General features: G+C 39.6%; 1 protein-coding gene and 2 pseudogenes across 1 annotated transcript; 1 reads left to right on the top strand and 2 right to left on the bottom strand.

The window, feature by feature from the left end:
• Positions 1–1,335: 1,335 nt before the first annotated feature.
• Positions 1,336–2,781, bottom strand: LOC149111224 (uncharacterized; annotated as a pseudogene).
• A 631-nt stretch (positions 2,782–3,412) lies between these two features.
• Positions 3,413–4,756, bottom strand: LOC149111223 (uncharacterized; annotated as a pseudogene).
• A 3,364-nt stretch (positions 4,757–8,120) lies between these two features.
• On the top strand, positions 8,121–23,075 carry LOC110065780 (retinoschisin-like). Its single transcript, XM_020772949.2, has 5 exons — positions 8,121–8,593; positions 9,172–9,286; positions 15,655–15,971; positions 16,790–16,928; positions 20,935–23,075. Exons 1-5 carry the CDS (start codon positions 8,225–8,227, stop codon positions 20,940–20,942), a joined length of 948 nt encoding a protein of 315 aa, XP_020628608.2. The 5' UTR covers positions 8,121–8,224; the 3' UTR covers positions 20,943–23,075.
• The last annotated feature ends 4,314 nt before the right edge of the window (positions 23,076–27,389 follow it).

The following is a 27,389-nucleotide window of genomic DNA, read 5'->3' as shown; positions in this document are numbered from 1 at the left end:
TCTCCGGATTTTGCATTTGTCTCACAAGAAGAGAGGCTACAATTACTCAGCAGAAACTGCCCTCGTCATTTGACAAAGCCTAGGCTGAGATCGTGGCTTTCATACCGTGTAGAAACAGCAAAAGATGGCAGTGCTTCGAGTGACGCCTGCAAACGTGAACTAATGCACAGGTGAGTAGTGGGATGTAAGATCTTTCTTCCTACCCTAGTTTCGTGCAGGAATAACAGTTTTTTGCCCTCTCGAACGTATATAACATTTTATTTTTTGTAGAGTTGTGACTTACATAAAAAATGGATGGGAACTGACAATTTCACTGAAAGTTGGAAACACTTTGCATCTGATGCGAAAAACAAAGTTGTTTCCTCGTCGAGCACGAGTTTTCCGAACACTCTACACGAGTTCCCACAGGCTGCAAACTGATGTTCCATCCAGAGGACTGAATTTCCACCGTTCACAATTGAGAACATGATGAGTCACTTCATTAAGAGAAAATCAGGAGATAATGAAGGCAATAAAGACTACAAGAATTTAAATTTAAATAGTAAGGCATTTGGACTATTCAGACATGGTCATGTACAAAATATCGAAGTTGCCACTACTGAAAATGGAGACGTGATCCATATAAAGTACAAGCTCAATGTTACCATGATCAATTCCAGAGAGCAAGCTGGTGAGATCACCTATGCCTGCTGCAGTCAGGATCTAGTTTTGTAACATCCCAGAGATGCAGCTTTTTCAAGATTGTACTCTACTGAGAGTTGTTATTGTATACAGTAATACAGTAATGTAATACTTAAACTGAAAAAAATGCACCAATGTAAGCCTGTTATGTTAGGAAAAGAGTAAACAGGTTATTATTTGATATAACTGAAATGAAGAAGAGAAAAATACATGTAGTTGTCCATTGATCATGGTGATGTGTAAATAAGCTGCCAACACAAGACTTGAGGGCACACCCCTTTCACCCCACCCCTTCCCTACTGGAACTGGTAGCTTAGGTTAATGCTAACAAAAAGAGGATCTTGTGTGATTAAAAACAATGACATGTAGCATGTAACCTTGTCCCATGTGTTCAACGCAGTTATTCTGTATTTTACTATTACATATTTGAAGGCAGAGCTCATTTGCCACATCTTAATCAGGGAAGGTACTTTTTTAAGTAAATATGCTAATTACAACAATCTATTTATGAAACATGCAATGCAACTGTGTTTGTAAGCTTCTTAACTCTACGAAGCCCCCTTCTAGTAAGATACCTCACCAAGGGCCTAGAGGCCTGAACCAAACCCTAGGGCACTAGATATAATAGGGAAAAAACTATCTAAAGGCAGACTTTTACTTTACAAGAGGTGGCAAAAAATTAGTGAACATCGCACACACAAAGAAAATCATGTCAGTGAGGCCACTCTTGTATAGAGTTGTTGGAATAAAGTCTAAAATATGGTAGTTCTTTATACATTCAATTGCATGTTCGACAGGAATTCTGAGAGTTGCAATCCTTCGGGTTGCCAGTATTTCCTGTGTAGTAAACTGTCCTGACTGATTCATGAAGGGAGGAACATTCACCTTGACACCTTTCAAGGCTAACATTTCTTGAATATTGAACCCCCGATCTGCCATGACCTCATCTCCTCGCTGTAATTTGTCAATAAAACCAGATTTACTGGTTATTTCCTTATCAGAAATACAGCCACCATAGAGATCTGAAATAAAACAAACACTGCCACTTGGAGTAATACCGACCAATGCCTTGAGGGTATTAGTGTTCTTGTAAGTTGAAAATGTGAGCTGTTGTGCTTCTGGGTTACTAGGTTTTTCTATCTACATTTCAGTTGCAACAATGATTACTGTTGTTCCCTTGTACTTGTTTTTGAAGCATGCAGGCTTGTGTAACTCAATTATTTGTCTGTCAGGGAAGATGTCTAATTCTTTGAATCTGTAGTACATAAGCTTTGTCCAAGTAACAATAATTGTTACTTGGAGCTAAATCCTCCTCAAGTAGTCAAACTTTTTAGCGACATAATACAAGGAAAAAATTCCTCCTCCATTGACAAGGTCCCTTTTGGGCCTGCCTTCTCTCTTTTTGAGCATCATTTTGTTCAGTGTTGCTGTACACAAGTTTAGAGGCTACATCCCTACCTAAAAAGCTAAGAACTATGCTGAAAACTCCATAGTTTGGAAACCCAGTATAGAATCTCAACAACTTTGAATTACTCTTAATATTATCAATGTTAAAGAGACTTTGTTGGAACATGCTTTCCAACTCTTTCCTAAGCTCTCGTTCTAGTTCAAGTTGTTTCATTTTTTCAATAAGTTCTTCTTCGAGTTCCTTCCTCTGAGCCTCTAAACATTCATTTAAGCGCCTCACTTCTTCTTCCTTTTCTTTAAGCTGCTCCATTAAAAGTTCTCCTTTGCTTTTAACCGCCTCAGCTTTATCAGCAGTGACACTAGGAAATCCACATTCTTGACATGGAATATTAACAGATTCTAATTCGACTAAATTATCGACAGGGTTAGACTGAGAGTTCAGTATAACTTCGTCTTTCGTTCAGTATAACTTTTCGTTCAGTATAACTTCGTGCTTTGTTGTCTCACGTGCAGTGAGCGATAAACAGGAGCTTTCCGCCTTGACTTTTCCTCCGGTGAAAAACTGAATCTTGTAGGAACAGATCCACTTTTCAGATACTTTTTTCCTCCCACACACCGCATAAAACAATCTTCAGAAAAGTGCTCACTGCGGAGGTAAGAATGTTTCGACACGGGAGGGTCTTTTCTCTTCATTTTACGCAACCAAGTTCGAAGAAGCTTAGCATTGTTTATAGGTAAAGAATGCCAGGACAGTTTTGAACATTCGGGCTTGTTACTTCTGTTAACACATCCATAAGCAATGCAGCGCCTTACCATGTTTTTCACGACAGAATCAGGCCAGATGAACGACCAGATCCGCAAACACAAACGAAGATAACAGTCCACAGGTCAAAAGGACAGACGATCCTTTATTGAGGTATTTTCGTTTGACCCGAAAGCCTCGCTTTCGCGCGCACTCAAAGTAACACCGCTGAAACGTGGGCTCAACTGTAATAACAGCTATTGTCGCGGCGGTCACGCAATTGTCTTTAAATTAGAAATGAAGGTCTTGTAATTGTACTAAAGGTTTCAAAATTGCACCCTTGGCCGTGAGTTCGCCTACTCGAAAAAAGCCATAGAAGGCCACCAAAAACATGGTCTGGTACAACAGCGTTTGATATGCTGATGAGTTGGTATGATCGAATGCGAGCACTAATCGTTGCAACACGCCACGTGTTATTGGAAGTCGAACGTCTGGTGAAGAGTATAGCTTACTGTGAGCCGCTAAAATCATCTGCACTAAAAACTGTTTAGTGGGATCAGGAAAATTAGCTAGCTTGTGAACGTAACTTAACGCGGAGACCTACGTCGAGATTGTCGAGGAGGCAAACTTCCTCGCCGAGAGATATGATATAAACAATGCTAAATTGTTTACCGAGACCGGAAGGAGCGAGGCACTCGACTCGCAAAATTCAGATGAAAAATCGACATATGTCGACCAAGCTCTTTGGTAAGTCTTACGCGAACCCTCAGTAATGGCTGAATGCAGAAGGTCGTTCAAGTGATGCGCCAGTTGTTGGGTAGTAAGCCCGGCGGAACCGGCGTCGGTTGTTCGTCTGCGTAAGGCGCTAGTGATCTGAATTTCTCTACCTGTAAGCGAGATAAAGCATCGCTCTCGCGGTTAACGCGATCAGCGATGTGTTTAGCATGAAACAAAATATTGTATTTAAGTGTGCAGAGAACAAAGTGCCTAAGCAAAGCCATAACTGAACGATCTTTAGAAGTTTGCTTATTGATTATAGCAACAACTGCCTGATTATCCGAAAAGAAAACAATACATTTGTCACGCATAAGCGGTCCCCAAATCTCAAGCGCCAGGACAATCGGAAAGAACTCTAAGACAGTAATATGGAGTTGTTTCCAAGCGGCGGGCCACTCTCCAAAACACCAATGTGTGCCAAATACTGCGGCGTAGCCCAAGGAACCCGCCGCGTCCGTAAATAAATTGAGGTTTTGGGAAGTGGCCCATCGCGATCCGAGGAAAAAGGATTTGCCATTGTACACGCTCAAAAATTCTCGCCAGACGTTGAGATCGTGTTTACATTCCTGGGTTAATCTGACGTGATGTGTGGGTTTCCGGATACCTTTAGTCAAGTCTATCAAACGGAGCAGAAAAGCACGCCCGGGAACCACAACTCAGCAGGCAAAATTGAGGAGCCCTATTAAAGATTGTAGCTCTTTCAGCGTGACGCTTTTACGAGAGCAAAAATCCGCCAACTGGGTACGGCATTTGGCAAGCTTGTCCTCTGGAAGACGAGCCTCCATCAATGCCGTATCTAAAGTGATCCCTGCGAATTGCAGAGCATTGGTGGGGCCCATAGTTTTCTCATCGGCTATCGGAACGCCTATACGACGGCAAACGCAAAGAAAATTATCGAGATCTACCTGACATTTGGCCTCCGAATGCCCAATAAATAAGAAGTCATCTAAAATATGGATGACCGACGACGCGTGCAATCTATATTTAGCGATCCATTCTAACGCAGTGCTGAATGATTCAAATATATTGCACGATGACGAGCACCCCATGGGAAGGCATTTGTCAAAGTAGAATTTCCCTTGCCATTCCATCCCGAGCAATGGAAAATCGCGGGGGGCTACGGGAATGATACGAAAAGCGGATTTAATGTCTGTCTTGGCCAGAAAACAGCCCTGTCCGATTGCTTTAATGAGCCTAACAGCATCATCGATAATGGCATATCTTACGGTGAATAACTTTTTAGGAATACCATCATTAACAGATAACCCCTCCGGGTAAGACAAGTGATGAATTAACCTAAATTCTCCCGGTAACTTTTTGGGAACGATACCTAGGGGCGATACCCTAAAAGTTTCAAAGGGAGGCGTATCATACGGACCCACAATTCTGCCCGCTGCGAGCTCTTTTGACAACTTATTATTCACGCTAGTCGGATTGTCCATGACGCTCTTCAGATTTGGGGATCGGATTGCAAGGGGAGAACCAAAATATCGTAATGAGAAACCGTGAAGAAAGCCTTGGATAAGATAGTCCGAAATTACATTGTTATAGTCCTTAAGATAAAATGCGAGACGGTCGGGCCTTACCGGCGTTGGCCCGCGGCTCAACAACCGATGCTCTTCCCCGACCGTCACTCCCAGAGGGCATGCTAGAGGCTGCGTTGCTTGTGTTATTGTTCGGTCTGTTAGCGCTGCATTGGCTTGCGGGATGGACTGCCCCACATTTGAAGCAGGAGTGTTTGAAATTGCAGCCCCTGCCGAACTGACCGGAATGAAATCTCCAACACACCCCTTTGGGAAAGGACTGAAAGGGACGCTGGTTGGCCCGCCTTGCACGACAATCATAGTTCGAGTTTGGGCGTGAGGTGGTGAGGGAGCTATGCATGGCCTGGTGCCATAATTCCCAAGCCACGTTATCCCATGGGTATCGGTCAGGTTTAGACTGGCGAAGAAATCGGAACTGCTCGTCGTAATAACGCCAGTTACCTTGTTTTGCCGCAGTGTCCCTGACCACCTCACAATACTTCATCAGAGAACTTGTCGCCTTAGGTACCCTAATTGTATAAACAGTTACAAACGTATTAAATGCAGTCACCCATTGGTCAATGGATAAGCTACGCCGTTTTGGCTTAACGTGCTCAAGGCAAAGACTGGGGTTATCATGGTCATTTGCGACAGATAATCGATATTTGGACTCGTCTGGTGATACGGAGAGGAGAGACCCGAAATCAACATATTCGTTTGCCCATATCTTTGCCTTGATACGATCCGAGACGCGAGACTCGAGGTCAAAAGTGACACTGGAAAACGTGCCGTCCGGTTTCTCGGACGCAAAGGTTAGCCTACCCGCAGCCACGGTGTTCGTCAGATCCGCAATCTCTTTTGAGGCGGCATCTTCAACCACGGTGGGCTGTGACGTGGACTGATTACTAGATCTCTGTTCGCCAACTGCGGGAGAGATGTTGAGAGTGCCGATGCCGGCCGGCTGTAAGGCCCCAGAAATCGCGTTTGATATCAATTCACTCAGTGCGGTGGGGCTGAACTGCGGTGAGGACGTCGTGCTGTTAGGCAGGGACGCAGACTTACCCTCTGAACGGCGCTGTTTCGCCGATACCGCCTGTGTGGAACTTTTTGACGCCTGGCGTTTAGAGGCTCGTTTAGGAGGCATGCTTATGAAAAATTGAAATTATATTACTCAAACGTAGATCAGATTAAGACGCTGTGAAGCTCAAACCTAGTGGGTGTACTCCCCTTGTCTTAGAAGGCTGGAAACACTTCAGTCAATGAGCCAAGGGCGATTAATATGTTGAAAACAAATGGCACAAACAAATCCGAGACATTTCGTAAAGGCTTAGGTGAAAGCCAACGAATGTCAAGTACACATAGAAGCAGGCAACATAACAAAACCAACAATCCGAGACATTTCAAGAGGACTATTGTCCTATAATGGCCTGAGTGTGTTGGGCACACTAATGCAGTTAAACAATAGCCGCCAAGTGATAACACACTAATTACGCCATAAATGTCAAGTGCAAGTAATTACAAATTCCAATATAGCCTGCGAAATCGGTATATATGATGCATGTATTAAATATTTTGTAATACCGCCTTTAAAAGATCACGATGGCTACGTGGCCATGGACAACGGCAATTAACCGGCGGACACACCCACTAACTTTACAGCCTTCAAAACAGCCCCTCGAATACTACGCATAAATTTGTAGTAGCCTAAATTGTTTAGATGGACCCCATCGGGTAAATAAAGGTCTCGCTTGCAGTTCCAGAAACCTCTGTGCCGCCAGTAATAACAAAAAGGCAACTGCTCGAGCACTACCTTAAGATATTGGTGAAGCTTGCCCACCTTACAATTGTACTCCTCTGAGTCCCGCGTACGTCGCCGCAGTACCTGCCCTACTACAACAAATTCGACTGAATATACATCGTGCAAATCTCGAACTAATTTTTCTAGCTCGGAGCCAATAGTCTCAGGTGCGACCTTAACGAGATCATTGGAGCCAAGCTCCAAAATAATGATCTTGGGAGCAATTTGGCGCACGACTGTAAAGTCAAACTTACGAAATTTCTCAATTGTGCGGCCCCCAACGCCATGAAAATGAATATCCGCAATATTACTAAGAGTGATAAACGCATGCAAGTGCCGCTTCTTCTGCACAAACGCCGCAAGTCGGTGAACGAAGGAGTGCCCTATTATTAACACGCGATGTTTAGCCATAGATGTATAAAAGGAGAGGGCACTAACAGCAACTTGAAACGAAGGTTAACAATAGCCAAAATGGAGAAGGACAGACTAATTAGAGTAAAGGTAAGGGCTATAAAGGTACACTTGCCTGATTCCGACGAAAGAAAGTAAAGTACGCTTCTAAGGCTAAACAGCTATCGCGATCGGCGCTGGCAGAAAAAAGGGAGAGGGTTAGCAGAGCACACGAATTTAAAGCTTGCTCTGCGTGTGGCGTCTAGCCCATTAACGGCTATCTACCTCTGCAGCTTGTACCGTAAGATAAGATAAGGCCCCGCCTCAGCATAAAACCCATTATCGCGCTAAGTCAATAATGGGCCATATATGGAATTCAACTGATAGCTGAGAGTTGAGCAAAGTCTTAGCTAAGAAATGACACGCTTTTTAACTCATGGCTGAGAAATGGACCGAAATTTTAACTGAAGATTCCAGTAAGCCATCTAAACCCTCTACATAATAAGCAGGACATTGCCTGGCCGTTGACCTCTTAGCAACGCGAATTCCATCTTCTCTTTAATAGCCCACTCTTAAACACTATCAGCGAGAATTTTCTTTTTTTGCTATCTCCAAGTTCTCATGTATATTCTCTTTATGTCTAACGCAAACATCTGTTTAATTTGAATGAAAATGATTGTCTAACCAAAACTCATTTCCATATCAAAGGTTTTGCCGCAGGTCTCGTTTAGAAAATGAAGTGAAATATGAAATGACCTATCAAATCGGATTGGTTGATTGACGTGTCGATCAATTCTTTCTTTGGGCGTTTTGAGTTTACCTTATAGAACAGAAATGGTGCATAAATAATATATATCCAATTGAAGAACATCTTTCTCGTTGACACGGTATTTCTGCTGAACAGAAATGTTTCATTTTTTATTTACAGTTTTTCTCCTCCGTTTTCCTTGTGTTACAGGCAAGCACGATCAACTTTTCATTCAAGGTGATCCTAGTTTGAAACGATCTAGTCTTCAACAAGGGGTGTCGTACCTAAATTTTGTAGTTCACAAGTTTCAGCATCTTCAAGGATCCATCTTAGACTCTTCTTGTGAAGTAGTTCAAGATGATGAGTGCGCTTTCGCTTGTGTTGATAATGCGCCCTGTGTTTCGTTCAACATTGCTTTGTCACCAAACGAAAATGGAAAGCTTCGCTGCGAGCTGCTAAGTGAAGACATGTTCAGAAGTCCTGACAAACTGATCGTTTCGCAACAGTTTCACCATTACAGCATTAAGGCAAGTGAGAATTTGAAATCCAGTTAAATATAACATTCAGCCACAATTGGGTAGAGTTATTTTACCAGCAATGATATGTATTAAGGTAGATGTTCTCTTTGTAGAGAAAAGGAGAGAAATTAAAGTGGCAAAATAGTTAAATTTACGATATATGTTGACAAAACGAGTAATGGTGTAATGTTCAGAGGAAAGAATTAAATGCAAGTTTTCTCTTGGCGTTATCAAGTAAACATCGTTTTTGAAGCTCGACAGAACAACAGAGATCTTGCTCTGCTATCGGAAGAAAATGTGAAATTATTACGCAAAAGATTTCAATTTCTATAAACAGGTGATCCACGAGCCTATACTACAGGGACTTAAGTTAAACTTTTAGTCTTTCCTTAAATTTCTAACAGACGTCATCAATAATGTATTGAATGAAAAAGTTTCTCAAAGTCTGAGGCTTGATATAGAGAATGTAAATACGCGTGGTGCTTGGTTTTGGAGACTTTTATACAGTCCGATATTTATACATCTCTGATTTTGTCGTAGATATTTGTTACATCAATGCTATTACGATTATGTTTTGCTTACTATAGTCACCTTGCTCAAGGAAACCCTGCAAAAATAACGGCAGCTGCATCCCAAATGACGGAGAGGATCAATATCATTGTGACTGTGTGCCGGGTTATACAGGTTTTCATTGCACGAGAGGTGAACAAAAGAATTATCATGTTATTGTTTAGTGATCGATTTTTTAAAGAATGTTTTGTTTTTTTACTGTCGTCTTGATTAATTATTTAGCTCACTCCTAACGATTATTAAAAAGCGTCATGAAAGATAGAGTAGTATTGCTTTTGAAATTCATCAAAAATTCTCCGGTTAAAAAAGTTTTGTAGTATAAAATAAATTTAAAGTTAAGGTTACCGTGTACCTTCAAGGGTGTGTCCAGTCCAACGGATTAAACGACTTGCGATTTTATCTCAGACACTCTAAGCCCCATATACAATTATAGATCTGTCTATTCAAAAGGTTTGGAAGGTTCAAATCATTTTTTTTTTATTTCCAACGCGACATGACTTTTTTTTTTATTTTGGGAAATATATTAAGTTTTCCTCGAGGTCATGACTCCAAATGCTTAAAAAGGGTGTTCGGAGTTTCATTCGTTCGACTACATTCAAAAGGTACAGAAATTCCTGTAAAATGTTACAGAGTGATCGCACAAAATGAATCACAACGAAATAAGTTTTAGAGTTCACAAATTCCGCCACGTACTTTTGTTGGAGATTTGACTGAAGTCGGACAAATCGCCTTTGAGTTGTAACTCTTCAAAGTGTCCCCATCCAGCGAAAAAGAAGTTTTGAGTAAACGTAAATTAGCTGTCAATCAATAAAAATCTTTTACGACCGGTAGAAAACGCGGTTTCCATTTTCTCGGTGGAATACTTACTAAGAGAACATTTCGAAATACATTTGATAATTAATTGTTGGAGTTGGAGTTGGAGTTTCTTGACGGCCTGGGGTCGCAGAATTCTTGTACGTGACGATAGCGGATTTGACGAGATTCGCCAGGTACTTGAGTTTTGTAAATATCCGCTTGAGGCGCTCGCATTCATTTGTAAATGATTCCCTCGTTGATGACAGGTTCTATGCGCTCGTTTTAGCATGGTATTCAGTAGAGATCTCTTTTGACGGTGATCGACATGGCTATGGTAATGCAGGAGCAGTCCCGTATCTGTTGGCTTTCGATAGACGCTAGTTGTCCGATGGCAACCTCTTTTCTCGATCATCATACCAAGGAATGGTAGCTTGTTGTTGTCGGCGATCTCTATTCTGCGACCCAAGGCCGTCATGAAACTCCAACTGAAGCTGACGCGGATATACCAAAAACCGTCAGGATAACTTTGCCGTTTAAAGACCAAAAATCGGCCGACACAGCAAGACAACAGCTGAAGGATCTTGGCAGTAAAATTGGAACTTACCTACAACCAGTCTTCACAAGTCGCAAGATCGAGGAAAAGTTTAAAATACAGAAACAGAAACCTGCTTTAATCAACCACCAATACGTTGTTTACAATTTCAAATGTGATTCGTGCGATGCGAATCATATCGGTTACACCACACGCCATCTTCATAGCTCTTTTTTAGGAACCTTTTATTTGTCAAGAGATTTGTATACTAGAAGAGTTATGACAATCTAAAATCAGTTGAAATTTAACATGTAAATTAAATTGCCATAGTTGTATTTTTCAAACGGCCGAGAGGTAGACAAAACGTATTTACTTCAAGATGACTTTTAGCACAGAGTAATGATCAAAGTGTAAATTACAAACTGTGTGAATATGAAATCCAGGCAAGTTCCCTTCTTTCTGTTCTGGCCTGTGGAAAATGTACAATTTCGCATAAATTCCCATTTTGGTTGATTGAGCGGTAGTTCGAACTTTGCTAGATTTCACAAAAATGTGGACTCGCTGGAACTTTGAAAGTACCTTTCTGAAAATAGTTCACCAAAAAGGTATTTTTGACACATCAAAAGAAAATCCGAATTTTCCGACCTGTCGTCGGATTCTTCATATTTACAGGCAATGGCTCTTAGTATTCATTATGAAATATTTACTCGTTTAAAATTGTCTTTTTTTCAAAGTTCAAAGTATTTTTACGACAATAAAAATTGAACATTTTAACTCTTAAAGTGCATGGCAATCTTTATACCAACTAGACGCTCTAAGAGCGTTTACTCGGGCTTCGTACCGCAGTATCAAATCGTACTTTACGACACAATATTGGACATGCACAATAAAAGCAAATTAAAGAATGAGGATATTTTAGCACAAGAGTTCCGCTTAGATATTTACCATTCAAAGTTGCTTCGTTGAGTATCCTCCTCATCCTATCGCAAGTTGTGAGTTTAAACCATATTGGTTCAAGAATGAAGCACAGCTGTCTACGCATTCAAGGAGAGCTTGTTTGCAAAGAATTTTCGAGGTCTTTTTACAACTTATGGCGATTACTTTGTACATGCTAGCAGAAATTGAACGAAGTTCGTTTACTGGTCGTGGCGATCCGAGTAAATTGTGTAGCTGAACATCTTTGCCGTATTGCGATCTTAAACCCTTTTCAAGAGTCATATCTCCTTTGCAGAGCGAATAATCCCTTTCGAGAGAGCCAAAACAATCATGATAAACTTCTTCGCGAAAACAACAGTCCTATGACTAGGCGCAAATTACATCGCACATAATTTGCATAAACTTTCAAGTTGTGTATTTTGCGGATAACTTCCAAGAATTTGCGACCCTTAACGCTGTTTATGAAGAAATATTCAAGCTACATATTTTTTATTGAATCAAGGCAGGAGTATTTTTAAAAAGGACTCTTATTTATAAGGGAAGATGCGGCATTCTGTTTTGCTATTTATTTTGGTTTCATACTCGTCTAGTTCATGTCAAGCAACATGATTTTCTTTTCCAGTCAGACACAGTTTTCTAAAAGAATTGGCGATTGCTAAGACTGCTAAATATATTTGAACTACTGGTGAAATAACTGGCTGAACTATCGTCTATGCAGATTTTCCTTTGGACTTGGTAAGAACATTGGATCGTCAATAATCCCGCACAATTCCCCGCTCAATCGAAGGTTTAATTTTCCCGCACAAATTTGCCTCCAAATTCACCCGTTATTTTTTTGTTCCTGCACCCTACTAGAAAGCCAACTAACTTGGAGGTAAGATATTTAATTCAAGTTACCGAAAGTCTTATCTTTACAACTTTGGAGATCGACATATTTTGCGCGGTGCAGGAAACAAGTCGCATGTTTTTAATGAGCTACGAGTCCAGAAACGTTTTCGTATTTAGGTCGTTTTATTACAATATGATTTGCTTTACTGCAATGTTCTAAATAATAACAGCAGTAGCCACATACCGTCATTGACTGCCTATTATTTGTCAGTGTTTTCGTAGTTTGAACTCATACCGCAATCGGCTCAGTTGTTATCTCACGAGAACGTTTCGAGCTTGACCTTCGCTTACCTGGCTGGCTTTCAAGCAATATAATTCGTGGACCGACCCTTTCCGAAAACGATCGACATCTTTGCATGTGAGATGAACGTATAAGGCGCGATTCTTGCCAAAACTTTCTCCGCAAAACACCGCATTCTGTCACGAAGAGCGAGCAATTTCGCGTTTCTCGTTCCCAGTTTCCATGGTCTACGCATGGAACGCCTGGGACTATGACCCCCATTTTGGCGACCAAAACACTTGCATTTCATGACTTGGGCTTTCCTACGGAAGCCGGAGTAATTACGTCTGGCTCCATGGAAAACAGTCGGTTCTCTCGATGGCAAATATGCCAACTGCTGTTTCGAACAAGAACTACTAGTATAAATCCATAGAAAACTCAACAACTTGTTTTAAGGGGGTCTTATAATCTCAGATATAAATTTTTCTCCAAAAAACCATTTTTTTGGAATATGAAGATTCAACATCCCTGTCCATTTGTAAATCGTATTTTGAAACGATTTTCCTCTAATTACTCCTGAATTTACGTTTAAATTAAGAAATCTGAACACTTCTAGCTATATTTCAACATAGCAAAACCCATAGCAACCATTGTTTACAGTCTAAAAGTACTCACAAAATGTATTTAATTCAGTACATTTTAATGATACTTAACACAAACGCTTTAAAGATGTGTAGTTATGAGAATTTTGCATCATGGTCCTGAACATTGTTTCTTCTACCATCTTATACGCTCCTTATACTTGGTTAACATTTCTATGACTGGTGTGTATTCGGGTGTTCAATGAAACATTTATGTAAAACCTTTAAATATACCCCTCCCCCTGCCCCTGACCTCCCCCCCCCCCCCTAAGTTCACAGGGCTAATTTGGGCTCTCGGAGACCGAAGTAAAACTTTAAAGCCTTATTTCTCAAAATGACCAAATAGACGGATCATCAATATCTCGCACACGATATCTCCACTGGGTTTTAACCGAATGTTGTCAAATTTTCAACATTGACGAAGGACACAATTATCTAGGTCTTAAACCTCCAAAATTTGCAATTTATTTTCCCTGTTATTTAGTTAATATAGTTAATATTAGTTAATGTTAGTATACTTTTTCAACATTTCACGAGAAAAACCCCCTCCAAACACTGTTTTCTGAGGTTTGTCTCCTGGACAACTTGTTTATGGACAGGATGAACTTAATTCCATACTTCTCGAACCATTCATTATTACGTTATCGTGTTTATAATGAACACCACTTTTTAACACTTAGGAGCTAGTTATTCATTAACTATCGTGGCACGTGACCTGGAAAAGCTCATTTTTGAAGTCAGAGTGCAAAGTCCTTTAACGTGATACCAAAACTGTTCCACAGAGTTGTTTTGAAAAAAAAAAAAAAAAAAAAATTAGGTATAAGACCACCTTAATGGCGCAGTACATGGAAGAATACGTTCTGAAACTCTCTGTTTTGTGCAGAGGTCTCGAATTAAGCACAGGCAAACTGAGGGCCGTTATTAGATACGACAGTCTCGGGAATCCCTTTACGTGCAAACGGAGACCCTAGGGCTTGAATTACAGGCTATAAGCGTGCAAAATGCATATGCCTGACTTCATAGAAATCACTGAAATAACCAAAGGTGACGAGGAACCCCTGTATTTGGAGTTGGAATAGGTCCACTGCAACCTTGCTCCATGGTTTGTCTAGGAAACTATGAGTCTTGACCTTGTTTTGGCTGATGAGCACAGCAGATGACACACTTTCTTACATAATCCTCGACTTCTTCATTTGTCCTTAACCAGCACGCGTGGTCACAAGTTCTGCATAAGCAGCCTTGAATATCCACGTGGCCACTTTGAATACGCTGATATCAAGACTTTGAGAGGTGGGAACCAATACTCAGTTACCCTCGGTTATTCTTGCACAATAAGCCATTTTTAATGATAATCTCATAACGAAATTGAAAGCTAGGAAACAACTATGGTTTCTGTGGGACCGCTAATCCGGCCAACCTCGGTTGACAACTTCACAAAGGCTCTCCAACACAGTGTCGCTAGCAGTAGTGGCTTTGATGGCTTTTAGGCGTTGTGGCCAGACAGACAGTTCCTCCGTTACTTCAACAACTTGAATTTCTTGGTTGCTTTTCAATGTATGCTCGTCTAAGTGATTTTATCAATGTGCATTTCGGTACCACGATTTCGGACAAGTGCAGATTATAACGCTGCAATTTCAAGAGCATTCGGTGGAGGCGCAGAAAACAGCGGTTTGGAGAAACTTTGGACATGAAATCGTCGTGCGTAGATGGATTTGGCAAAAAGAATCAAGAAAAAAAATGAAGAAAGAAATAAAAGTTCCTTCTCTATTTGGGTTTAGTATAAATCTACTAGCGTTCTATCACGAATGCCGTTCTCTGATTGGCTACGCTACTCACTATCTATTCTGGGATAGATGGTGAGTAGCGTAGCATTGCGCCCATGTTAACAAAGTAACGGCCGCTTTTCGGCGTTTTCGAAGTGTTTGTGAAGAGAATTTAGATAAAGTTTTGAACGACTGGTAGATTTATACTAAAACAATTAGATTATTCGCTCTCACTTTCTATACGTGATAGTTGACTCGGACTGCGTCCTCGTCAACTATCGCGCGATAGAAATCTCGAGCTCATAATCTAATTGTTTAATAGTTGTGTTCGGTTTCTGTTGGTCAGGATTTTAAGCTTTCGTGGTGAGAGACATTTTACTTTTGCAACGGTTAGTTTGACCACAAACGTCTTTCCCCAGGGCTGCCAATAATCAAGACAAAATACTGGTCAGCGCGCTGGACTGTGGATCGAGCAGTCCAGTCCTAGAGGGGTTCTGTTCAAAATGTATTACGTTTGAATCTATATCTCTTTTTCTACAACTTAGGTGCAACCATTCTATCTGACAATCATTTAACATTTATTTTTCTATTTAGAGTGTCTGGCTGCTCTGGGAATGAAAAACTTTAAAATAACGCCCGCACAGATTTCAGCGTCCTCTCATTGGGACGAAAGTCTTGTCCCAAACAACGGAAAACTACTATTTATCATCTGTTTTACTTTTTAGAGTGCCAGGCTCCTTTGGGAATGGAAAACTTTAGAATAACGCCGACACAGATATCAGCGTCTTCTCAATATAGTGTAAATCATGCCCCAAACGTAGGAAGACTACACTACAAAGATAAAGTCGGCGCATGGGCAGTAGCAATGAATAACCTGAATCAGTGGATTCAAATCGATTTTGGAATTGAGACAACTGTCACTTATGTGGCAACCCAAGGAAGACATAATTCCGCGCAATGGGTGACCCAGTACAAGTTACAGTATAGCAACGATGGAAATGCATTTCAGGTTTTTAAACAGCGAGGAGAGAACACAGATAAGGTTAGAAGATATACTTAGCAAGACGATAACCACATGTGGGAAATCAGCTGGTCTGGGACACAACCAGATATACTGACTTGAAACATTACGCAAAGACTGTCTTGGTCGAACAACAAACAACCATCGCTAGAACTTTTCCCAGTTTTATTTTCTTCTGGTATTTGTTTTACCCTTGGAAGTCTGAATCAAAGCAGAGCGATGCAGTAAAGTAGAGGGGGATACAAGCACTTGAAACGTAATTAATGATTCATGAATTACTTTGTACTGAATTCCGAGCCAACTTTACAAAACTACACACCAACTTCACTTTGATTATCTCTTACGGCTTTCATATCTTTGTGAAAAATAGAGCTAATCAGAAAGCTGGGAAGCCATTGCATATCAGGCAGTATACATACGATAACCTTTATTCAAGATGCAAAAAATTACAAGATATGGATATTTTATGTACCAATAAGTAAGAATTACTTATTGGTACATAATAAATAAATAATCTTGAAAGGGAATTTAACATGCTAACCCTATAAGAAAATTTCCCTAGAAATAAAATCAATACAGCAACAGTAATAGTAACGTTATTACTACAAATATGAATTAAGATCCTTAATGAAACATTTAAGCATTTAAGTACATTTATGCTTGGATTTAAGTATTAAACTTAATGCAGAAGGTTCGGTAAACTGAAAAATATGTTAGGGGAGGCTCAAAACGCCTTCGAAATCTTCGCAAATAAGGGAAGTTTGAAATATCAAGCAAAAACTTCTCCCGAGTCGAAAGCATTACATAACTCATATGTATTTATGTACGTGTCCCTGCAGGTGTTTATTGGAAGCAGTGATTCTGACACCGTGGTAAAACATCACTTAACTCCACCAATCAAAGCACGATACATCAGACTGATACCCACGGCATGGAATAACCACATCTCCATGAGGATGGAGCTCTACGGTTGTCTTGGTAACTGACCCTTTAATCCAACCCTTAAACTCAACAATGTCTAATTGTACATATCTTCATCCCAAGAGTAAAGCCTTTAGATTATTACAGCTGTGTCTACGAGATGTGGCAGGGGCACCCAACGGATCGTTTCGGTAAATTATCTGTTCGGAAGGCCCTTAATCCCCTCTGATTTTCTTAAGAGAATTTTCACCTAGAACTTTCGTGATATGAGAAATTTAATGTCTGTTGTTTCCGGATTGTTAAAAATGTCGTTTTGGGTACCGAAAAAAGGTCAGCTATCATTTTCGGAAAGGCGATAAGTCCTAAGGTTTTCGGGAAATGGACAAAAAAGCCTTAATAAATTCGAAAATACTCAAGTTCCCCTAGAATAACTGAACAGATAAAAATTAACCTACAGGGCTTTAAAAGTGCTCCAGCTAGCCTAAAACAGCGTTTAAAAGCATTCGAGAGAAAACTGCCGTTGGGTGCTCCTGATGTGGGTACTGGTCACGAAAGTCTTAAAGTAACATGCAGATCAACAAAAATCTCGAGTAAATTTCATGAGGCGATTAGCACGAGAAATATTTTAAGATCTTTAATATATAAAAATGGGTTTGACACTGGCCTTAAAAACGTCGAAACAAACGTTTTGTTGAAAACACTAGAAAGACGTTTCGACCCAAAAACTTCGGTCTTCATCGGTTGCGAATGGAAAAAGTGTAACAATACGTTATATAAAAAGGTCCAAAATTATGCAAATATGCCAAATATTATGATGAATCCTTGCTGCAACTCGAGTAATTTTCGTATGGTTAATCTCTGTTTCGTTTCCCACTTTCACATAATACTAACTGCTAGAATTGCCGGTTTTCATTTGACGTCATCATTTTACAAAATTAAAAATTACCAATCCGTCTGAAGTTTTAGTTTCATCAGATATTAGGCCCTCTAAGAACTTGACGTTTTACAACGTTTAAAGTGCCTATGAAGTAAAAAATAACTGCTGCCTATCTGAAAGGGTTTTCAAAGTAAAGAAGAATGGCGTTTTCCTTTTTGGAATATCCTTTTTCGTTTTAGAGATATTGACGTTTTTGTGAGGAAAGTGATGACATCATAGGTGGTTCCACTGAAACAGCACAACACTCAGTCGAGAATAACTCTAGAAATATTAAAGCAGTGTTCTTTAAACTTGGCACCAGAAATGTACATCACGAAAGAAACATAATGACACCTGCCGTGCTATTGCCATGACAACAGTTATGCCGCTGGTTCTGTTTTAATTAAGACTAAAATTCCCAGATTTTATCTTAGACAAGGATCATCCACTCCCACCAATCTAATGGGGAGAGTTAAGACAATATGGGAACCCTGTGTGTTCCGAGCAAGACCCTCTGTCCCACTTTAAAAGGTTGCAAATGGGGATGTTTGGTTTTTCACAGAAAGAGACTGGAGCCAACAGTGTTGCCATGGCAACAACATAGTAGGTGTCATTCTGTTTCTTTTGGGATATACATTTCTGTTGCCAAGTTTGAAGAACACTGCTTTAATATTTCTAGAGATATTCTCGATTGAGTGTTGTGCTGTTTTAGAGGAACCACCTATGACGCCATCACTCTCCTCATTTGCATAATACAAAAACGTGAATATCTCTAAAACGAAAAAAGATATTCCAAAAGGGAAAACGCCATTCTTCTTTACTTTGAAGAGCCCTTTAAATAAGCAGGAATTGTTTTTTACTTCATAGGCACTTTAAGCTCGACAGGGTTCCTCTTTTTGTTATAGAGGGCGTTTGAATTTCCGAATTTATGCGTTCGGTGACATTAAAATGGTGGCCCGAGAAGGCTCTTGGGTAGGTCAAAAGAGGAGCTATCGCTCAAGTTTTTGCCAACTAAACACTTCTTGCACTAGAAGAATTGTAGCCGGCGTAGCGGGAGTTAAACGAGGGAAGGGGAGGCAAAGCGCGGATGGAAGGAGGAGGACTAGGAGGAACTAGGAAGAACGCCTGCTATAAGAACCCCCTTTTGTTCATTTCGGCCTTCGCTGGCGAACGCAAAATTCTCATTGCCTAATAGTCAATGAGTAACTTATCAACATGATTGTCAGTTTCACAATCTAATAATAATAATAATAATAATAATAATAATAATAATAATAATAATAAAACAACAATAATCGCCGAGAAAGACGTTTTAGCAAGGGCTTTGAGAGATGTTAAATCTCCCTAGCGTTAGCAGATGTATGTGAAAACCCGAAGAAGAGTCGTTCGTGACAGTTCTTTGAGCTGAAAGATCTGTTTCTGACAGTTTTGTCTTCAGAATACAGGAAAAGACTAATTGTTCTTGCTAAGAGGTATGAACTGAACGGGAAATCGTCGATACTTGTTATTTTGTCTTTGAAAAGTACCTTTGAAAGACCAGCTGCGGGATATCGTATCACTGGGCTATCCTTCTGCCAAATGCTATTCGCCGATGCGAATTCAAAATACTGGCTATCTTCCACCGCCTCACAGTCCGTAACCGAAGCAGTTATGGTATTGCTTGAAGTTACAGCCGTCTTTATAAGACAGTATAATTCTGCAGCGTTTCTGATTTTGCGACTACGACTTCCAAAAAAAGGTTTAGACAACTTTTGCTTTGAATTCAAGCGAACCTATGGGAAACACTAAAGAAAAACGGTCGGCCAACACAGTCGCTGGACTTTGTCAAAAAAAATTACGAAAGACGCTCTCCGCTTTTGCACCAGACTCGATACCACACAACTTAAATAAATTATTGCGACCGTGTTCCTTCTTTTTATTCCTCATTTTCGAACTCTTCGTGGAAGTGGAGGACATTTTCCCGCTAAAAAAAAATAACCTCATGGTTGTTATGTTGTCAAGTTGTAATATTCCCATTTTTCACGCTTCGATAATTAATCACTCCGGGAAATTTCAGTCGACTAAATTTCCGTAGGAAGTCAGTTATGCCGACAAGCGCGCACTAGTTTCTGATTGGTCAACCTGTTGACTACAGTAATTGACAGTTGAGAAAATCGTATTCCATTGAAATTGATGGGCGTAATGCGAAAAGCCCAGTTCTTATAGCTGGCGTTCCTTCTCCTACTTCTTCGCGGTTTGCCTCCCTACCCCTTCCCCGTTCACGCCTGCAACGCAGGCTAGAAGAATTTGTTCTTTTAATGTGTCGGACCTCTAGAACAATAAGTTTTCGTTTCGATTGCAAAACTCAATGAAAGATGTTTCTGTTAGGGCTTTCCCGATTGTGCTCGTAAAATGCTGGAAACTTACACACTGGAACGTCATAAGGTTGCCACAAAATCCAAAAAGCTGCTACCTAAATTTCCTGATATTTTTATATAAATGTTAATTAAAAGCTTTATCTTTCGTTCTTGACAATAACCGCTAACATTGGTCAATAAAAATAGCTTGAAAGTTATCTTTGAACAAATGCTCGCAAATATAGGCGAAATTATTAAATTTAAAGATACTCTCTAGTCTAATGGAACAAAGCAATAGGACTGGGTAACGTTATTAAGTGACAGCCTATGCCTTTAAGCTTAAAAAGGTTAATGAACATTCAAGAAATTCGCATTTAATAGAAGTTTTCTATGAAATCGTTGACTTTTTCGTGCTAGATAATTGCTCTAAACTATACTTTACTCAAAACTCGCTCAGAGAGGCAACACTTGTTCGAGGTTGCTAGAACCGCAAAACGTTGCTCCAAACGCCAAAAGCTGCTCAAAGGTTGCCGAGCACAATCGGGACAGGACTGGTTTCTTTTACTTTAATTTACGGCCGCCATGTTGGTGCTTATCGGATGGGTACTAACATGGCGTCTTCATTTAAAGCTCTATAAATTTCTGTCATTTGGGAATGCCTTTCAGTTTAAGAACGGAAAAACATAGTTAAGTGGTAAAAATTGGCAACAACGAAAATTGCCCAGCCGCTATATAAGTATTTATAACTTTTACAAAGACAAATTGTTATTTTATTATTATTATTATTATTATTATTTTCTTGTTTTTGCAGAAATGTAGACTCTTGCTCAATGGGACTATCTTGCTAATCCGTTCTCAGTGAAGTGCTGCCCAATCATTGGTAAACTTACAAAAGACTGTGTAAGATAATGGCTACTTATATTAATCAACGGTGTAACACATTAAAACGAACGAAATTTTAGTTAAAGTTGCTCAAAAATCAAAAATGAGCCCGATGACTTCCAGTTTTATTATCGAATCGAGATTGCATCAGTTGATGCTATTTATACATATTATATTTCTTTCGTTACTCACTTTAGTGGTTGGTTGCATCTTGGTTATGCCTCAATGTGACTGCGCGATGCAGTTATGACTACAGATATGCTAAGTCATTATTTGGCTGTCTGACTGCGCGAAGCGGTCCTTGCTCACCATAGAGTCCCCAGTAGCTCAGTGGTTAGAACATCCGGCTAGGTCACAGAGGGTCGTGGGTTCAAATCCCATCTGAAACTGGGATTTTTTTCCGAGTTGATGCTATTTCTACATTTAATATTCCGAATTGAGATGAACATGTAAAGGAAATTTGCGCCCAAAGTGTTTCGACGCAAAGGTTATTTTATAAAAAAAGGGGAGTCACCGCGCTCGTTTTCGATGCGGTTTTAGAAACTTTTATTATTTTAACACAATTTTAGCCATTAACATCAGCAATTGGATCGGATAAACGTACTCAATTCAACACAACTAAGGACGTCTATTAAGTAAACGTTTGCAGCTGATGTTGCCTCTTGAGTTAGAAAAGGAAAAGAAAGAACACACATTAGCCTTACCCGTCGACACGTGAAGGAAACTTCGGTCACACACGCGCGAGAGCAGAAAAGATGAAATACTGATTTCTAACTTCTCACGTCGAGAATTTTTCTTTTTTTCAATTCAAGATTAAGCAAATTGTGGGAAAGGTTTTAAGAGTGACTTTGACCCGCTCCGCATTTTCTTTTCAACTATGTGAAATAAAATAGTCGTCAGTGTTGTAACTGTGGTAGAACACGGTCTCTTCTGTAAAAAAAAATTCAGTTATTACATCGTACACAAAATGACAAACTGTCCTTATCGAGCAGGGCATTGACACAACAAATAAAAATATTGCGGTTTTGCGAAAGGTTGTCATACAAAAACATGAAAGCACACTTGACAATGCCGGCATTTCAGCACGACAGAAGAAAACACCTTTTAAAAAGGTTGTTCGTTGTTGCCTTGCTTTACGTTGAAATATATTGAGCTTCGATGAACCAGCGTTAATCTAAAACTACCTTTCGCCATTGTCGCGAACGTACCCATGACTTGCAGCATCCATATCTAATGTTCGGAGTCAAGTTCCCACCAGAACTTAAACGTTTTCCATACGTGCTGTTCAAAAAGCACTATAAAAGATTCTTATTGACCACTCAAAACTGACCATAGTTTAACTGTTAACTATATAAGATACTACTGTACAATATTCAGGACATTGTTTTCCTTTATTTTAGCTTGCATTTATGTATGTCTTTCTTCTTTTATGATAATAATATCGTCTTTAATGTAAATATCAATTTAAATTAACTTAGCATGCGGCCAGCGTACGCCAACTTATATCTACATGACAGTGACCAACTCGAAAGCTCATTGGCTACTTTGGTCTCTGTACACAATTAAATATTGTTTCTTCTAGTTAATTTCTATCTGTATTTATTTTTCCTATATCATTGTAAACCATCTTATGTTAAGTTGTTTTTCTGTAAATAGTGTGCGATAATAAAAAACTAAACTGGAAAACTGTAGAAATAAGTTTACCATGAACTAAAATAGCGTTTCCGCTGACCGCATGTGGTAAAAATAGATGAATACATATAAGTTGTCACTCAATACGCTTAACTATAAAAGTGAAATGCCACGGCCAAGACTTGTTGAAAGTGTTAAAAGCTGCATGAGTTCGCCTGATAGTTTACAGGTATAACACAGTTATACATATAAAAATAAAATCAATTTGAGTGTATTGTGACAGGACCTAAGTAAATATTTTCTTGGAATAAAGTAATTTTGATAAGTTAAGGGTTATGACAATCACTTTTATCACAAACTCTACCTCGCTTTTAAAGGTGATCACTTCTAATTTTTATGTTTTGTTCTTAAATGAATAAAGTCTTAACTGTCAGCTGAGGAATGACGTGGTTTTGGTCTTAATAATAACTGAGGAATCACTGCAGAAACTTTGACTGAAGCCTGATTCCAGCAAGCCATCCAAACCCTCTACATAACAAATAGAACTTTACATGGCCGCTTGTCGCTTAGTAACACAAATGTGATCTTCCCTGGGTTACTATCAGCAAAAAAGTATAAGTATTTCTTTCATCTCCAAGCCGTCAGATAACATTTTCTTTTTGTCTGCTAACGAAAAAATCTGTTTAATTGTGATGCCTATGATTGTTTCACGAAAACTCATTTCCGCATCAAAGAGTTTACACCAGGCTTGGTTTGGAAAATGGAGGTAAAGAGACAAACTCTGAAATGATCTAAAAAAATTGACAAAGGTGGTCTTACACTGTGCTAGTCCATCGCAGATCACTCCCTTGCAATTTGTTAGGTTTTCCCAACAATTCGCAGTACCAATTTATTCTCCTGGATGGAGACAGGCACTGTGAAAGTTTAGTGTCTTGCCCAAGAACACAGTGTCCCCGGCCAGGGCTCGAGCCCGGACCGCTAGAGAGCTCGATCAGGGGACGAGGCACTAACCATGAGGCCACCGCCCCTCCACCGCTTCCCAAAAAGATATGAACCAATGGCTTCAAGTTGATCTTGGTAAAATCACGCCTGTGACACACGTGGCTACACGTACACAGGGAAGGAATACCTGGTCTCCTGCACAGATTGTAACGAAGTACAAGTTACAATTTAGCGACGATGGAGCATCATTCTTGTTTTACGAAAGAAAAGGAGAGTCTACAGACGCGGTAAATAGAAATATTATTACAAGATATCCTTTCATGATATTTATGTTTTTTGCTGGATGGGAGGTCCGTATAGTCAAAAATTGTGACCTCGGTCACAGTTTTTCAGACCCACCCTAAGCCCGTAAATAACTTATTTGTTTTTAATTCTCTCTCTCTCAAGTCACTTTTATTCAAACACATAAAAGCCTTAACGTGACCTTGGGCAGATGTAGGAAAATTCGGACCGCGCTACGAATTTAATTGGAGGATTTGACACTGGGACTAAATTCTTGGAAGAAAAGAAATTATTTCAGTTATCTACAACAAGACAACAGTGAGTTCTTGTCAAACTTACAAGTGTGCCAGATAGTTTAAGACACACGAATTTTATCCCAGACATTAATTACAATATTAACAAGAAACCTCTCCTTTATTTATTTGATGACATACTTGGCCAAATTGACTCAAAGACGGTCAGCAAAAGCAGCAATTTCCTCATATTAAGACGTGGGTGGTAAAACTCAACAGTACATAAGTTGCAACAGCTTTAATCGGCGCGGCCGGAAGTAACCAAGTTGTTTAACGATCGAATATTTTAAACTTTGTTCCTAGCTTAAAACATACCTTGCAAAATTTATGTACAGAAACAAACGGCACTTAAAAGACATCTTTGTGTCTCCTCACCGCTATGTATATTTTTAGGTGTTCGAAGGCAATACCGATCACGACACCGTTGTCTATCACCATCTACATCCACAAATCACGGCACGTTTCTTACGGATAAAGTCAACAGCATGGCAAAATAATATCTCTTTGAGGATGGAACTCTACACGTATTGAGCTATATTAATTAATTAATTAATTAATTAATCAATTAATAAAAGAAGCTCCATTAATGAAATTTAGATCAGGTAAACGTACTTAATTCAACACAAGTCTATTAAGTGAACTTTTGCAGCTGATATCTTCCTTGAGGTAGAAAAGTCCTTGAAAACGAATACATATTGACCTATCCCGTCCACACTCAGTCGAGGAAATCTTCGCTCACATGCACGAGAGCACTGAGAAAAGCCGAGATATTTGTAACTTCTAACGGAAAGATTTCCTCTGTTTTGTTTGTTTGTTGTTTTGTTAGTTTTGTTGTTGTTGTAGTTGTTAAAACGAAGGAATCCGGAAAAGGAAGTGAAGTGGGGTCACTGGCAACTTAAGAGAGTTAAATTGCAGGCGAAGAAAGCGCAACGGGTGCCAAGCCCTAATCTTGCATTTTTTTTTCCCCTCAGCTCGCGCGCTTGGACGTGGCGTAAATTACGTACGCAGTAACAATGGGCGCTATGGTCTTTAAAATGCAACGTTTTTCAGCTTAAAACAAATTTTGGGAAAGGGGTCAAGACTCACATTTCTCTCATTTGACGAACTCATCACAAAGACAACATCAAAATTACTTTTACGTTTTATTACCGCCTTAATACTGCCATTCCCACTGTTAATTCAACCTTTGTTCCACTCCAGGACCTCCCATATATATTAGCAAGAACCACTAATTCTTTTCTTCTTAACAAAGAAATAAATCCGCCTACATGAGAGAATCTTAAATTATGATTTCACCAAATAATATTTACAATTTGTATAGCTTCTCTTCTTCATAACCAAAGATTAGAAAAATTATTGTACTGGAAAGCAATTAAAGTTGCCTTCCTGTATAACTATACTCACCATGCTTAATTACCAACTTAATCAATTAAGCCTTTTTCGAGCTTTTTGTTCAAAACTGAAAACAGGCAAACAACCACCTGCTGCTGCAGAACTGAGTCCAGCGCTTTTTAATTTTGCCTAAAAGTTACCAGCTGATGGCTCCTAAGATGTAAATAAGTTATCAGTTTGATGGAATGCGCCATCCTCGCTGAATATCATAACAACATCAAAAACAAGCGAGCACTTTATGTCATTCTCCTTCTCGCGATCGCCAAATATCCAAATCTTTTGTTTTATTTGTGATTGACTACAAAGTTCTCACAATGTGTGGTGAAGAGAAACAAAAGCCATTAGGATCCTAACACGCCACAGTCAGTTTAGCAACAGCTGGACGAAAACGCTTCAACTGGTTTGAAATTCTAATCGTGTAAACACAGTAGCAAACCTCGGTAAACGGCGGCAAAATCAAAAGGAAGCCAACTTAGGTTTGTCGACAGTTGAACGCCTCATCCGGCATGGTTTAGCTCAGTAACCGACAGTAACCGAGGAAAAGCAGATGTTGTCGCGATATCTCGGCAGCAAGTGTTCACGCGTGCAGCGCGAAAAGAAGAGAAAAATAGACAAAGATTCCTCCTAATGTAAGTAGGTTTCAAGTCAACGGGCTAAAAAAGCTAAATAAACTCATGTTTAGGTAAAGAATTCCCGGATTACTGTTTCCCACTCATCGTCAAGTGCCGTAAGCGTTTCCTTTCTGTTAGAAACACAGTAGTTCAGTAGCAGTGTACAGGCAGGCGCAACTAGAAGAAGACCTACCTCAAATAGAGAGAGAAAAATCATAATTGAGGTCTATGGAGAAGAAAAGCAATTGTTAGAATTTAAAGAGGCCCCGAATAAGAGGAAGTACCGGTAAACATTTACGTAGCCCGGGCTCCGTGGCAGACGCCGTTTCAGGTTATTTGCGGGAAGAGGCTCAGCGAGCTATCAAATTTTTTTTTCTACTATTCATCTACAAAGCTTTACATTTAAGGAGAATTTAGCTGGACATCACCGCAAGCAAACTGACAACGATCTGCGTTCGGCATTGGGGTAAAGTCAAATTTTATAATTTTCCAATAGTTTCTGAGCACTTGGTTTCCGAGAAAACCTCAAACCGTCCGTTGTATGCGGCCTACTTTACTTAATTAGTTTCGTGTAAACAGTTTCTCTAATAACTGCGGTTTAGTTACGAAACCTCGGTAAGCAGTAACCGTAGCAAACCTTTCTCGTGAAAACACGGCATAAGTCACTCAATATGTTTAAGTGTAAGAGTGAATCGCTACAACCAAGACTCAAAGTTTCACGAGCTGCGTGAGCTCACCTGTAACTTTTCATGTATTACACGTTTGAAAATAAAAAGAATTTGAGCAAATCGATTTGAGTTTATTGCGACAGAAGCTAAGTTAATTAACTTTTTCTTGGAAAAAAAAAAAAAAAGAATTTTCACAAGTTAAGCGTCATGACGTTTATCACAAACTCAGCCTCAGTTTTAGAGGTGACCACCTCCGCGTTTTTTTTAATGAATAGAAACTTTCAAACTTTAATCATTATCTATTTAGTAAGCAGTCCAAAGAAAATACGCGCGCTGATTGGTTAAAAATCGTGTTTCTATTAAACAATTAGATTGTTAGGTCGAGATTTCTATCGCTTGATAGTTGACGAAGGCGCAGTCCGAGTCAACTATCGGTCGATAGAAATCGAGAGAGAATAATCTAATTGTTTTAGTATAAATCTACTAGTCGTTCAAAACTTAATCTAGATCGTCTTTACAGACACTTCGAAAACGCCAAGAAGCCGCCTACATTTTGTTAACAAG

Source organism: Orbicella faveolata, unplaced genomic scaffold (genome assembly GCF_042242905.1).
Source record: "Orbicella faveolata isolate gen_17 unplaced genomic scaffold, um_ofav_v1 contig_24, whole genome shotgun sequence".
Classification (NCBI taxonomy): domain Eukaryota; kingdom Metazoa; phylum Cnidaria; class Anthozoa; order Scleractinia; family Merulinidae; genus Orbicella; species Orbicella faveolata.
The sequence above is the reverse complement of the archived record's forward strand: the minus strand, read 5'-3'. Positions and strand labels throughout refer to the sequence as shown.